The sequence below is a fragment of the Carassius auratus genome, unplaced genomic scaffold (genome assembly GCF_003368295.1).
Source record: "Carassius auratus strain Wakin unplaced genomic scaffold, ASM336829v1 scaf_tig00020643, whole genome shotgun sequence".
Lineage (NCBI taxonomy): Eukaryota > Metazoa > Chordata > Actinopteri > Cypriniformes > Cyprinidae > Carassius > Carassius auratus.
Genome location: NW_020525040.1, coordinates 69,960 through 84,865, shown reverse-complemented (window position 1 = coordinate 84,865; position 14,906 = coordinate 69,960). Strand labels below are relative to the sequence as shown.

Genomic DNA, 14,906 nt, shown 5'->3' with positions numbered 1-14,906 from the left:
TTATCGAAAGGTGTCGCTTTAAACGTAAGTTAGTCGCAGAGGGGCTCACGTGACGTAGCACACGCTTCCAATCAATCGTTGGCTTCCATGTTTTTTAGGGGTGGAGAAAAGAGAAAAATATATGTGAAAATGGCTACAGTGCAGTCTGAATCCGAACAGCCATTAGATAATAAACTCATTAACGGTACACTTGCTGGAAATAAACCTGAACTACCACCTGAATCTATTACAGTAGCCGACGGTGACGCTGAGGTTTGTGCACAAGGCAGCGACGCAAAGGGAACGACAGACCCTGGTGCCCCGTCTTCACCAGCAAGTGAAAATGCATCTCCACATGGCGATGCTCTTTCACCATTCAACAAAGATCCATCAGGAATGTCTTGTAATTTTCAGCCTAGGGACGACAAGCAAAACACGGATGTGCTACTTGAAAATAATAACGGTGATCTGATTTCAGCTGAGGCCGCAACGGACTGCGATGTGACATCGGATCGTTTGCACAATGAAAACATCGGTAAGTACTTTGCATCCAGGCCAGACAGTAAAGGGCATGCAGCGATTTCTTGAACATCGCATAGATTCGTGCAATTTCACACATTTATTCAGCCGTAGGAAGAGCATGCAGAAACTCTTGGAGCGTTTTGTTTTCTCTTCACGACATCAATTAATTACTCTGTAATTGGCCTGTTCTAACCCAATCAGAAACACAATTGCTTGTTTAACCCTTTCATTCATCAGGATGAAGACTCGTTTTAGAGGTTTTAATCATCCAGAAGTGCATACAGCGTCGTAAAGGTTCATTGAAATATATTTTATGAGTTGTTATCATTTTTAATAATAAAAAAAATGCAAACGCTTTTCAAGGTTTTATTTAATTATATTATTATTTATTTATTTATTTCAGTTTGAAGCCATTAGTTCGCATTTTTAGATAAAATAATAAAATTAAAATAACCATGTTTAACAGTGGAATTCATGGTGGAAAACTATATTACCCATGATTCTGCAGAAAAATATCCGCCTGTCAGAGAAGCACCTTTACACTCCCATTAAGCACTGGATTTGAAGTCGGTTCCCCATTCAATTTCCAACAGCTTGTATTATGTGCATATTTTGCAATAACTGATCAGAAAGTTTTATTCTCCATTTTTAATTCTATTCTGTAATTTGTAGTTCTTCATGAGATTGTAGTTCTTTATTCTCATTAAACCTTGTAAATTGTAGCTGGGCAGTTTGATTCATTGCATATAACTCCTAAACAATAGCTCTTTTTAGATCCCTGTAGGAAAAATTAATAGGGAAACCAAGGCTGCTGAAAAAATGGACAAGCAGCACTTTTATAATAAATGTAGGGGCATTGAGAAAAAAAATGGATAAGACCCATACGCTGGGTTAAGTGAACATGGGTGTGTCTGTTTCAAAAACAGAAATACAGGACATTGGTGCTAGATGTCACACATCTATATCTTAGTAACTATAGTAACTTAGTAACTCAAATGTTACGTATGCTTGTTTTCTCTGTCAGTGCTTTTGATGGTTTGAAGCATTTAGTTTTTAAACTTAAATTATTATTATTTTTTATTATTATTATTATTTTTTGTAACTTAAAGATTGATTTTTGTGCATTTTGTCCAAAGTAAAATTCCAGTATCATCTTAACTATAGCTGCTCTAAACCAGAGTGAAAACCACTCATTTATACAGTATAGTAATTACAATATCTCTTGGTCAGTAGTTTGATTATATATATATATATATATATAATATATATATATATATATATATATATATATATATATATATATATATATATAAATAATTGCACTTTTAAAAATAGCTGAAAAGCCTTTTAATAAACAATTTTTTGTTGTCAACATGTCAGATTTTTCAAAATATTGATGTAATAAACAGTTTATTATACATAAAAATCTGAATGATTAAATGAACTATTTGTTTTGTCAGTTGGAAATTACTTCATATCTAATGTTATTGTTGCTATCACTTTACAGGGCAAGAAACCGACAAAGAAGAAACTGAGGACAAAACTACAGAAAATGTCAGCAAAGAGTCAAAGCATGCCACCAGGGAAGAACACCCACCAAAACAAGATGAAGAGTTGACAAATATAAGTGAAGTATCAAAGTCTCACGGTGAGGCAATGGAAAGCACAGAAGGGAAGCTAGAGGAAACAGGAGATCCCAAAAGCATGGAAGAGGTTAAGGAAAACACAGAAGAGAAGGAAGGAGTAGATGAATCTAAGAGTGATGGGAAAGCCATAGTTGTCAAGCGAAGGAAAAGCCGACTGGAATGCAACGAATGTGGTAAAAAGTTCACTCGCAGGGAAACATACAACCTGCATCGACACTTTCACATGCACCAAGATGAGCAGGCTTCCCTTGTTTGTAAAGAATGTGGCATTACTTTTGAGCATCGAAGTGACCTCATCAAACACCGCAGTATTCATAAAGAAAACAGCCAACCAAGCCTGTCGCATTCAAAACGCTCTGAGAGGATATACCAAGAACGGAGGAAATTTCAGTGTGAACATTGTGGTATGTGCTTCTCGACAATGATGCGATTAAGGCTTCATGTTTGTGAACAGAATGTGGAAAAGCCTTTTCGCTGCCCTCTGTGCCGCAAAGAGTTCCAGTACCGGGTGTCCATTAATGCCCACATGCAGAGTCACTCTTTAGACAGTCCTTATCGGTGCCTTGAGTGCAACAAAGGCTTTCAAAGTTTAGTGACTCTGCATATACACCAACGATCCCACGCTGCACTGAAGCCGTATGAGTGTCCAGACTGTAGTATGGTCTTCAGGCATCGCTATGTCATGGAGGACCATCGACGCAGGCACACGGAAGAAAGAGCCCACTTGTGCAAAATCTGTGGGAAGAACTTCAAATACAGCAGCCTTTTGCAGCAGCACCAGTATCTCCACACCGGCCAAAAGCCTTACCACTGTTCATACTGTTGGAAAAACGTTTGCTTTTGCACAAATATGCGAGCACATTTCGCAACACAAAAAGATCTCAGCTTAGGTCTGAGGCACGTATTACAAACCATAATGTTATCTCTTGTGGGGCAAGTAGGTAAAGAAAATCGATTGTTGAGCAGAAGCGCAACTGTCCTCTATGCCCTAAAATTTTTAATAGAGCATCTGATTTAAGAGCACACATGTTAATCCATGAAGCAGAGTATGAAAGGATGAGTTAAATGGCAAAAGATTTGATAAGGTCTATGCATGCCAGTATTGTCCTCTTTAATTCCCAGTCAGAATCCATCCTGCAATCCCATTCACAAACACATATGACTAACATTTTGGGTTTAAACACAACACATATCACAAATCAGGTTAAAGCGGTACTTGAAAAAGCAGGATGATGTTGGTAATGGATGGGGCAGATATTGACAGTACGTCAGGAGTAGGGGGGTTAGAGGACCAGACAGAGAAGAAACCGTTCAGATGTCGAGATTGTGGAAAGTGTTTTTCGCTACCGATCAGTGTTAGAGCTTCACATGCGCATACACAACAAGGGTTACCAGTGTCAAATATGTAAAAAGTCTTTTAGATTCAGTAGCTATTTGCAGCAGCATTCAATTATCCACACTGGGAAGAAGCCATACAAGTGCCCGGACTGTGGTAAGGATTTGCATTTCATCACAACATGAAAACACACCAACGGCTGCATCAACAGAAGCCGTTTCGCTGCACGCAGTGCCGTAAGGGCTACAGCGATGAGAGTCAGCTTCAGCGGCACATGCTTTCCCATACAGGTGAGAAACCTTACAAGTGTCATCTGTGTGATAAGAGCTTTGCTTTGGCCTACTTGCTCCGAGACCATCTAAATACTCATACGGGGGAGAGACCTCACCGCTGCCAGGAGTGTCATAAATCGTTCCCTTGGCTTAGTAGTCTGCTCGTGCATCAAAAGATTCATATGCGTAAACATCAAGGCCAGGGTCACAGTTATCCACTGTCCATACATTCTCAAAGAGGTAGAGTGAGCACCGGCAGGAGAGGTAGGCCAAGGTTAGATCGAGACAACCGAAGGACGGCACCTCTACCTGGTAGAATCATGTCAGAAACACTGTTGCCAAATGTGGTTCCACACCATTCCCGTAGCTTCGATGCAAAAAGACATCAACGCATGCAGCTAAGATCGCAGCACTTGGAGTCGAGAAATCATTCCCAGCAGGTTCATTTGCAGCAAGAATGGCAGTTACAAATGCCACCTTCATCAGAAGAGCTGCTGCACTCTCAAAAGCCTGTGAATTTATTGGAAGCCCAGTCAAACAATACAGTGCAGCTGCAGTGGTCAGGAAATCACCTTAAGACGATCTTGCCTAAATGTGATGGTCTCCCAGAGCTCAGGCCCCAGCAACAACTTTCACAAGCAAATATACCGTTGTCAGCACACCCTAATCATTACTCGGAGATAAACATATCTGAAACAGAGCAAAAAGGCAAACATTCACAGCACCAAGTGGACAGGCCTTCACCTCTGGATGTAAAAAGGCAATCACCGAGATCCATTCAAGACTTGCAGCAATCGCAGTGGCCAGTGCTTTGTGATTCAGTGCAAACAGCTGAACCAGAGCGGTTCAGTAACTCGTCAGATGGTGGCAATATAACTGCTGACTTAGAAGCACCAACCAACAGTGAATCTGATAAACTCGCCCATGACATGCAAATACCAAATTCCTCAGGTCTGGCTAAAACCGAAATGGGTCAAACAGTTGGTATAGTGCTACCCGCTGGTGCTTCTGGTCTACCAAATACCCCTCCATGGGGTATGAAAACCTCTTTAGAAATGTCTACATCTGTGGGCTTACAAGAAATACCTGGAGATTCATTAGAGAAGCAGCAAAACAGACTAATCCAGCACTTGCCTCAGCACCTGCAGATTCCACAACAGCTTCTTCAACAACAGCTCCATCAGACACAGCTCCAGCATCAGGCTCAAATACCTCCTACTTGGGTTAGTGCAACTCCTCCAAACCAGATGGGACTGATGAACATGGCGTATACTCCAGCTCGTTTTCCTCTTGGGGAAAGACCTCCAATGTGGGGGTTTCAGGCTGCTCCAGTTGTTTCCCAAACCCTTGTAAATGGACCAGTTCAACAAGGCCACATCCGGGCACAACAACACGTAGCTCTAATATCTGGCCAACAAATTTCTCTAAATCAGCCTTCATCTTTTATCTCACCACCTTTTCCTCCACCATCTCTGAATATGCCTGCTCCGCATCAAATGCATTCTGTTGGAAGACAACTTCCAGGTCCTTTACCACAAGGGATCTTCTTCACCTCACAGGGCACCATAAATGAGATGCCAATCATGCCACAAGTAACAAACTTACCTCAGTTAGCCCAACAAACTGAGTCACACAAAATGGGCAATAAAATGCCTTTTGCCCCAGATCACCTGTTCCAGTGCATGATATGTGGTGGTTCTTTACCTGGAGAACTAGAATTACAGATGCATTATATGCAACATGCACAGCGAGATGTGTGAGTTTGATTTTAGAAATGATACATACAAAACAATAGTTCAGTTTAGATTGTCTCTTTGCTGTTTTATTGTACATTGCTGTTAATCTGCTGTAGTGATTTGAAGATTTAAAATGTATTAATGTTTTTATTCCGTTATTAAATTTTCCAGCTGAACATATATCCTAGTTTCATGTGCTTTGTCATCCTCATAGAGTATATCACACAAACCAAAGCAACACTTTTTTTATATATATATATTATTTTATAAAGAATTGAAGTTTTATTTAAATTTATAGTCACGTTTTGCTTTTAGTTCATAAAATTATATAGAAATATTGTCTTCTAGTCGTGTACAAGTAATATTATGGTGTCCAAATATGTTAGGTGACTAAAAGTTAGTGGGTATTGCTACATCATTAAACATGTTAATAATGTGCGCTTTGGTTTGATTGTAAATACTGGAGGTTAAAACTATGCAAAATAAATTTATAATGTATTTTGAGATATATTTTTGAACTAGATTTAAAATCTCTATAGTAGTTGGCATGCCATGGTGTATGTGCAATACAAAATTTTCTGAAAGTCTGGAATTTTTATTTATTTATTTTTTAAATTGTGTTTTTTTCCCCTCTGTTTTTCACAACCTTTTAGTGTTCAAATAAAATGGCAAATAAATACAAATAATAATTATAATTTTAAGTTTCCAGAGGTCAAAAGTCAGAAAAAATAAACACAAAAACTAAAACTGTTTTTAGGATACTGCTGGACTGCTTTTGTACACCAGTTTCATAATTACATTTTTTTTTTTTTTTTTACTTTTTTTTTTTTTTTATTACATGTCCAGTGGTTACCAAAGTCCCTAAATGTGCACTGCCACTGTGTGATTTTTAGCGGCGTCTAGCGGTGAGGTTGCGAATTGCAACCAACGGCTCAGTCCCCCGCTCACCCCTCCCTTTAGATAAGCTACGGTGGCCGACACAGGAGGTAAAGACAGCAGAGATTTCTTTACAAAGGTAAATCAAGGAATTATATTTACTTAATTATTCAACAAATCAATGCTATTGCGAATGTTAATATGCTTGTTCAGCTTTGTGTAAGTGTTTTATTTGCAAAAACAACAAAGTGAAGAAACCTGCTCTCTGGTTGCGACTTCCATGTAAGGGGACCCAAGGTGTGTGTAGATATAAATAGCTAAATCTAAGGTATTAAAAACATAACGGTTCATTAAGAAAGGTCTTTATACACCTCTGAAAACATAGTTAATATAATATATAGCATTTCTGTAAAAAAAATATTACACATTGCACATATAAGACATGTTTGAAACCCCTCTCGGGCATGCAAGTGCAACTCCTATGTCTTTAAATGGGAAAACATCAAATTCTCCAAAACTGTTCTCTACGCTGAAGATTAAATTTCTTATCTGTCAACAACTGTGTCATAAATGTTGTTTTTGCTCAAATTGCATTATAAAAAGTGTGTTTTTCAGGCTAGATATGACAGTGCAAAGGCGCAGTCCTAGGACCAGTTTTCGAACTCTCACTGTTTCTATAGCAACCGGGACACATAAAGGCAGCTGCAGTGACGCGATGACTTCACCGATTAGCGATTGGCTCTTTCATTCAGAAGGCGGGACTTCCTAAAACTTAGTGCGTTGCATTTTTCCCATAGACAGTAAAATATTTTTTTTTTCCCCATTCAAAACTATACGAGTGACATGTCTTTTTGTATTCTATAGGCTTTGCTAGGATCAGTCATCTCTGTTTTATTAACATTATACACACATGGACGCCCATCATTATGTGGACTTTCCATAGGCTCAGTGGCAGTGGCAATACGCAAGTTTAACAAGGACAAAAGCTGTTTAAACGCTTTTTTTCTGTTTCTTCATGTCATTCCTGATGGACTGTGATCCGGTGAGATCAGATCTCTGTGTGGAGCAGTAGCTGCTGTCAGACTCCTTGTCCATAAAAAAAAAGCTCAACAATTGTTACAATTAATGGCAAAAACAAAAGAGTAGTTTGTGTGTTTGTCTTTTGTTTTGGTATTGCAGAATGCACATGTATTACCAGAAACAGGCAATATCTTGCCAGACTGAGCCACATCCAATCTAAGAACGTTTATGTTATATTTACGTATAATTTTCATTTTATATATATATAATTTTCATTTTATATATATATATATATATATATATATATATATATTCTACCATATTTTGTATTATTAAGTATCTTATTTAATATCTATACATTAATATCATATACCCGCATCGTATTATATCCTATATATTTTTATCCTATATGATCCTACTACAGCTAAGGCTATGAAATATGAACTTTCCTGGAGTAACAAGGAAAGGAACCTAATTAATATTCATGAGCGTAGTTTTCGCCATAGTAGGATTCGTAAGGTTTCCTCCTCCCCGCAACAACAACACGGTCCTTTACCGCGAGGAAACTGGACCTCGCTAGAACCATAATGGCTAATGATTCTTCTGTAGATAATGGTAGTTTGCAATCAAATAATGAATGTTTGTCCTCTGAATATGAGAAAGGTGCTGCCCAAGAGATTAACATCGATCCAGTGAGCAATAGCAAAGCCAATAATGCTAGAAACACGGACGGAGAAATGGAAAAAAGTCCCAGTGGCCCTGTATTAAAAGCCCAGGACCACGCCGAAGTTGTTGCAGCCAATGCTGCAGATCCAGCCATAAAGATTAAAGTAGAACAAATGGAGGAAGATGAATATGTAGTTGTTCATATAGACGAGGAAGGAAATTTGGCTTATATTTCTAACGTTAACAGTGGAGGAGACTCGTCTGAGAGAGATACAAGTACCGAAGGTAAGCGACTTTTATTTGTAGTTGTTGACAAACCGACCTTTCAGTTAGTTAGTTTGTTACTAGTTATCTTTTACCTTGAAATAAATAAAGTCACCTAAACAAAAAATAACTTATTTTTACACAGTCTAGGACTTTCTGCGATCATATACACAAAACCCACACTTCATATATTATTATAATTTAATTGTGCAAATAATGATATTATTCATTATGGAGGATATTTTGGTGTGAAACTTCTAAATTAATTTGCACCAGCAAATACGCATCGTTTTAAAAGACGACTGCAGCAACTTAATGCCCATGAAGACATTCTGTTCTAAACATGTCCTTCTTACTGCCTGTCATTATTTCTTAGTATAGGATTGACTGAATTAGGCTGGTATTTCACAAAATTTATGTGTTCGTCTTTGACTAAATAAATTCTTTGTCATTTCAAACCATGTGTGCAGTCGTAGCAGGAAAGGTTAGTTTCTCGTACAAAAAATCAGCTCCACCTTAAATGATATTGCAGTATTGTTGTGTTGCCAGTAGATGGTAGGGTTTAACTCATATTTTAAATCGCGCAGTGTGCCAAATACAATACACAGTATGAAGAACAAGTAAGTGAATATAATATTATTTCAGAGCACTTTTTTTCCATTGTTTGAATTTATCACTTTGAGCCATGCGGTCGATATCATTTAAGGTGGAACAAATAATTCGAATAAGACGTCGAATTGTCCTGTCGTTAGCTGGCAAAATATATCTTTAACGAGCTGAAAGTCAGATCGTCTTCATTTACAGCTGTGCAGAATGTAACAATGAGATAATTGTTTTTGGTTGGCTTTATGAATGTATTTTTGTTATTGTCATTAAGAAATTACTAAGAAAAACTAGACTGTTTTTCTGTTTCTTTTCTTATAATTTGTGTAATTGCTGGTGGTTGCAATAGCTATATCCCTTTTATACCCATTTTATCAAAAGCAATAAAAGAGAATGTTTTTTTCCTTTCTTATTTGTGTTCCTAATCTCCTGTTTACCAGAGTAAATACATTATTTCCAATTATATATATAATGTATTATTTCCAATTGTGTGTGTGTGTGTGTGTGTGTGTGTGTGTGTGTATATATATATATATATATATATATATATATATATATATATATATAAATGGAAATTTGTGTATTGTATTTACTCTGGTAAACAGGAGATTAGGAACACAAGACACAAACATATTTGTGGAACACAAAAAAGGAACACAAATATATATATATATATATACTTGAACAATTGGAAGATTTTCTTTTTTTCTCTTTTTTTTCTTTTCACGTTATTTTATTTTATTTTATTAGTTGTCTCTATACATAATTTTTCTCTCTCCTCTGGCAACAGGAGTCGCCCTGACCTCCCATTTCCCTTTTCTGTTTTTAGGGGATTGGCCATTTCCCAGTGAAGATTGCAGTGAGGCCTTTGGGAACAAGGAGGATTACCTGGGGGATCACAGCGAGCATATCCATGATGGTCCCATAGTCTGCTTAGACACAGATTCGCAGTGGGATGACCTGCTCATCTCGACCAACAGAGGCCAGAGAACAATGTTCTGTGCTCTCTGTGGACAAAAGTTTTCAAGCTCAAAACGTTTTTTCAGCCATCAACTGATGCACCGCAGACAAGTCAATACACGGGGGATAGATAAGGGGTCAGTTAGGCATAAGCGTTTCGAATGTAAGGATTGTGGAAAAGCTTATACCTCTATTGGTCGTTGTCTCAATCATCAGCGTTCACATAAACAGGCCTCAAAATCAGTTTTCCACCAGTTGGCTAATCTAAAGAAAAAGTCATTTCAGTGCCCCACCTGTGGACGCTGTTATTCTCGAGCTTCGGCTCTTGATGCACATCGCCGTTGTCATGAGGTAAAGCTAGTGAAATCCAAAAGCTGTGAAAAGGAGAAAACTTTATCACTTGATGAAGCTCCAGGTCAAACTGAAGACAATGGGACAAGCTCTGAACAGAATGAGGAGCATGAGCAAAAGGTTTTTCAATGCATCTGTGGCAAATCTTTTCGCACAATGTCTGGCCTTGGGACACACCAGAGATTCTGTTCAGAAGGAAAGCTGAAGGAGGGAATTAAGCATTCGTGTGTTTGCTCTGAATGCGGGAAGACCTTCGTTAGATCAAAAGCTCTGTTGTCCCATCAGCTCTGGCATAAAAGACGAACACAACTTGTCTGCAATGGCCAGCCATATAAATGTACTGAGTGCGACAAGGACTTCACCTCACTTGCATTCTACAATAAGCACCAACGATTGGCACACAGTAAAGATCTCCCAGTAAAAGTTATTAAACTCAAGAAGAAGGCTTTTGAGTGCGAGGAGTGTGGTCGTCAGTTCTCGCGAGCATCTGCCCTGCAGTCGCATCAGCTCTGTCATACTGATGTCTTCTGTGACACAGTAGAAGAGCATGAGGCCGTAGATGTCAATCATATAGTTGTCCAGATCACGGCTTCAGATGAATCCAGTCCTGAGTCCAGCAGTGATCTCTCTCAGGACCAAAACTCTGATCTTGAGTTAGTGTGTGAATCAGACCACGAGGGAAAAGATGGCTTGGGCTTCAACCCGAGTCAAACTGAATGCACCTCCTCGCTGCAGTTGAATCCAGAAATCGATGTCAAAATTGTAAAGATTGATTATGAGCACTTAAATGATGAACCGTTCATAAATGCAGAACTGATAAGCAAAATAAGTCCTCAAGAGGCAAAGTATAATTGTCCACATTGTGATCGAAAGTTTGTCAAGGCTTTGTCCTTGCGCTGTCACATACTTTGGCACAAAGGGACCCTGGGAAAAAAATCATATGGGAGGAAGAAGTTTGACAAGTTGATGCCAACTAAGAGGCCCCATATAACATGTGAAGTTTGCGGCCATGAAAGTGCCTCCAAAAGTGCTCATAACGTTCACATGGGCCAGCATGAGGATAAAGTAGCATATAAGTCTATTTCGTACCAACTTGCAAACCTGCAAAAGAACAATATTAAATGTGAAGAGTGTGGCAAGACTTTTTCCCGACTGTCTGCATTGCATTCTCACCAACAACATCACAATAATAGTAAAAAACCCTTTGCTTGCTTGGAGTGTGACAAGAGGTATACAAATGCAAATGGTCTGTATAAGCACAAGACATTTTGCTCTGGCAGTGCCAAAGGTGAAAAGACTAAGCAATTCAACCCAACCAAGTCACTCTTAGGCCCAAAAGTTCATCACTGTAAAAAGTGTGGTAAAGGCTTTTGGTCTTTGGGGGCTTTCTTTCATCACATGCAAAACCACTTGGAGTGCGCAAATGTTGAGATGGGGCCTTCTGGTCCGCCAGACTCTGAGAATGATCACATGCGAGGCAAGAAAAGGGGTCCTAGAGGTTGTTATAAAAAAGTCCAGAAAAATAAAATCCAGAAGTGGGAAAATAACTCTTACCAATGTCCTGACTGCAGAAAGTTTTTCTCCCATGCCATGGCCCTCCAGTTTCACATGAAAAGTCATGGCTTTGAGACTGGCCTTCCTTCAATTGACACTGACTCATTTGAGCAACCTCAGTGCCCAACATGCTATGAGATTTTTGCATCGAAGTCAAAACTACAAAATCATCAAAAGCAGTGTTCCCTACAGGACCATGTGGAATTTCCAGAAGAATGTGGGAACGTTGGGATAGATGCATCCTTGCAAAAAGCTGAAGATGTTTGTGACTCTTCTCATTCAGCTGATTCTGAAAGAGAACAGAAAACATCTTTAGATTCCGATAAGAAATATAAATGTCAGCACTGTAGCAGAAGTTTTTCAGTAATTGGTGCGCTTAATTTTCACAAGCGAATTCATAGCATAGGTGACCAATCTAAAAAGCTGTATTCCCACTCGGCAAAACAGTTAAAACTTGTCAAAGGAAAGTCAGAGACTTTTGCTTGTGCTGACTGCGGAAGATATTTTAGCTCCAATTCGGCTCTAGGCACACATAGGAGATGGCACAAAGACAAAACATTTGCCAGATTTCTCTCAAAGACCAATAAGAGCCGCTCAAGGAAAAATGTGGACGATGGACCTTATTTATGCAAAATGTGCGGGAAAGGATTCTTTTACCTTTGTGCTCTTCGCCGGCATCAGCTACATCACCCTCCCATGGAGGCTCAACCCCAAAAAGAGCCTGAAGCTCCTGAATCAAACAGTGTTTTTACCTGTCCAGATTGTCAGATGTCTTTTTCAAGTGGGTCTCTTCTAATAACTCATTTAGCAGAACATCACAGCAAGTCGACTGAGAAACTGCAGTCTGAAATCCTCCATACAGATGAGTTGGTTACACCCATCAAACAACCGCACACATCCAAAACGAATGTTACTAAACAAGAGAAGACTGTGGTGCTACCCTATAAGTGCTCCAACTGCTATAGGAGGTTCTTGAACATACGCGGCCTTTCTTCACACATAAGTCAGAAACACCGCAATTTTGTCAAACAAACCGCTTGCTCTCTAGAAGAGAGCTTGGCATATAAGAAGCCCTTTGCTTCTGAAAGTACACTTCCTAAAATGTTCACTGAGAAAACTTCTTTGGAGGAAGAACCTGTACAGCGTAGTCAAAACATAGAACGTAGTTTTTTCAAATGTGATAAATGTGCTGAAGCATTTCCTAGTGAGGAGCAGTTAAACGCTCACAAAGAGGCGTCGAAGACTCGTCCGCACTGCTGCTCACTTTGCTGCCGCGGTTACTGGACTGCAAACCAGCTTCAGCAGCATCTCGCGTGGCACCATGAAGCACGCCAGCATCTCCCAAACGAATTGCAATACAGACCGAGTGCTTCCATGACGCCTGGGCCTTCAGACAACCTGCAAGCTTTATCACACAGATCCGAGTCTTTGGTCAAGCTGCCTGTAGCCCTTGTAAGTCCACAACTCGGTAGCCATAAATGTCAACAATGTGGAAAAACATTCTTGTCACCTCGTGCTTTGCAGCAGCACCAGACTCTTCACAAAAACGCGGAGCCGTACCATTGTTCTTTGTGTTCACAGACCTTTAGTGATATCAGAAGTCTTACTGACCACCATCAGGAGTGCTTGGGTGACAAAGAGCTAAAAGACAGGGACTCTACTTCCACAGTAAGAGGCGAGGTTAACCTAACTTGCATTGAGTGTGGGATATTCTTCAAACAGGAAACAGAACTGCATCAGCATTATATTGAACATGCACGTGGGCTCTAAAATGTGTAAATGATGCATGAAGCCGGACATGGTTTCTGGTACATTGTTTACTGCTTGTTTGATTCAAGATTTTTGTTACCTGCTGTGAGTGTCCGTATGCAATAGAAGAACTGTATGTCATGAAAATGAAAATGCCATGATCCGCTTTTGCTAAAATTGTGGTAGAGAGAAAGATGTCTGCTAAATTGAAAGCATTATCACAGATGCCCTTTAAACCAAATATATTCTAATTGCATAAAAGTTGTACATTTCTATTACTCCTTTTAAAATCTCTTTAGAACTCTGCAAAGTGTTTCGGTGTATTTTAGGGGATCTTAAAGATTTATATGCATTCTCTCTTTTTTTTTTTTTTTTTTACATTGCCATTGTTCCTTTATTGACCTCACCATTTTACAGCTTAAACCACATTTCTGTGACATTTAGGGTAGGTTCTTTTTTTTTTTTTTTTTTTTTTCAACTTCAATTATTTCTTAAATATAATGCTATGTTCCTTGTATAAAATCCCTGAAATCATGTTATTTGAGATTAAAGGTCTTTGTCCGAAATTTGCGCAAAATAAATTGACTTTGTGTCAATCATGTTTACACACTGCCTCCGAAACTTTCATCCATCATAAAACAATTCAGATCAAAACTTGCATTGATGTATCATCAAACTTCGTACCTCAAGATGTTTTTACTTGCACTGAAACTTCAGTGGAACATGGTAATTTCAAATGATCACTCCCAAAATACTGTACACAGTGTTTGCGGATAGATACATTGTGTGTAGAACGCCTTAAAGACTTAAAGAGTTTTAAGACAAACATTGTCTCACTAATTGGGAGTTGTTTTTGTTGCTCTTGGTATGACTGATTCTACTTAACTAAATCTGCTTTTGTTTGGTTTTCTAATAATTACATGTTTACCCATGTTTAAAAAAACAAACAAACAGTGAATGTAGATTTTACGTAAATTAAATTTTAAATTTAAAAGAAAAAAAATCGTATTATTTCACCTTAGATAGACCTCGTTCAAGTAGCTATAGCCTGTTTATTCTCCCTCTCCCTATCAAAATACACCGGTGGTAGAGCAGCTGTGAGAATAAACCAATTTTATTGTACAGTATCACTGATTGGTATGACATATTTTTGCATTTGTCATTTCTATTTGTCCTTGAGGTGGCTTGTCCTTTTCACTCGTGGAATACTGTTTCTTAGAACTTTTAAATTGAATAGTTTATTTTACCACTGAATGAGCAGTTTTATGAAACCCTAGTATGTGACGCAGTTTGTGATTCTAAACACATCTACAACTCATACTAGAATATGCTCAAATTGACTGTCTATTTCTTTAAATCCAAAAAATGTAAG

The 14,906-nt window shown here is 38.6% G+C and overlaps 1 protein-coding gene and 1 pseudogene across 1 annotated transcript; both read left to right on the top strand.

Annotated features, from left to right (window-relative positions):
• Positions 1-104: 104 nt before the first annotated feature.
• On the top strand, positions 105-5,671 carry LOC113076528 (uncharacterized; annotated as a pseudogene).
• A 2,236-nt stretch (positions 5,672-7,907) lies between these two features.
• On the top strand, positions 7,908-14,139 carry LOC113076527 (zinc finger protein 91-like). Its single transcript, XM_026249224.1, has 2 exons — positions 7,908-8,338; positions 9,750-14,139. Exons 1-2 carry the CDS (start codon positions 7,975-7,977, stop codon positions 13,553-13,555), a joined length of 4,170 nt encoding a protein of 1,389 aa, XP_026105009.1. The 5' UTR covers positions 7,908-7,974; the 3' UTR covers positions 13,556-14,139.
• The last annotated feature ends 767 nt before the right edge of the window (positions 14,140-14,906 follow it).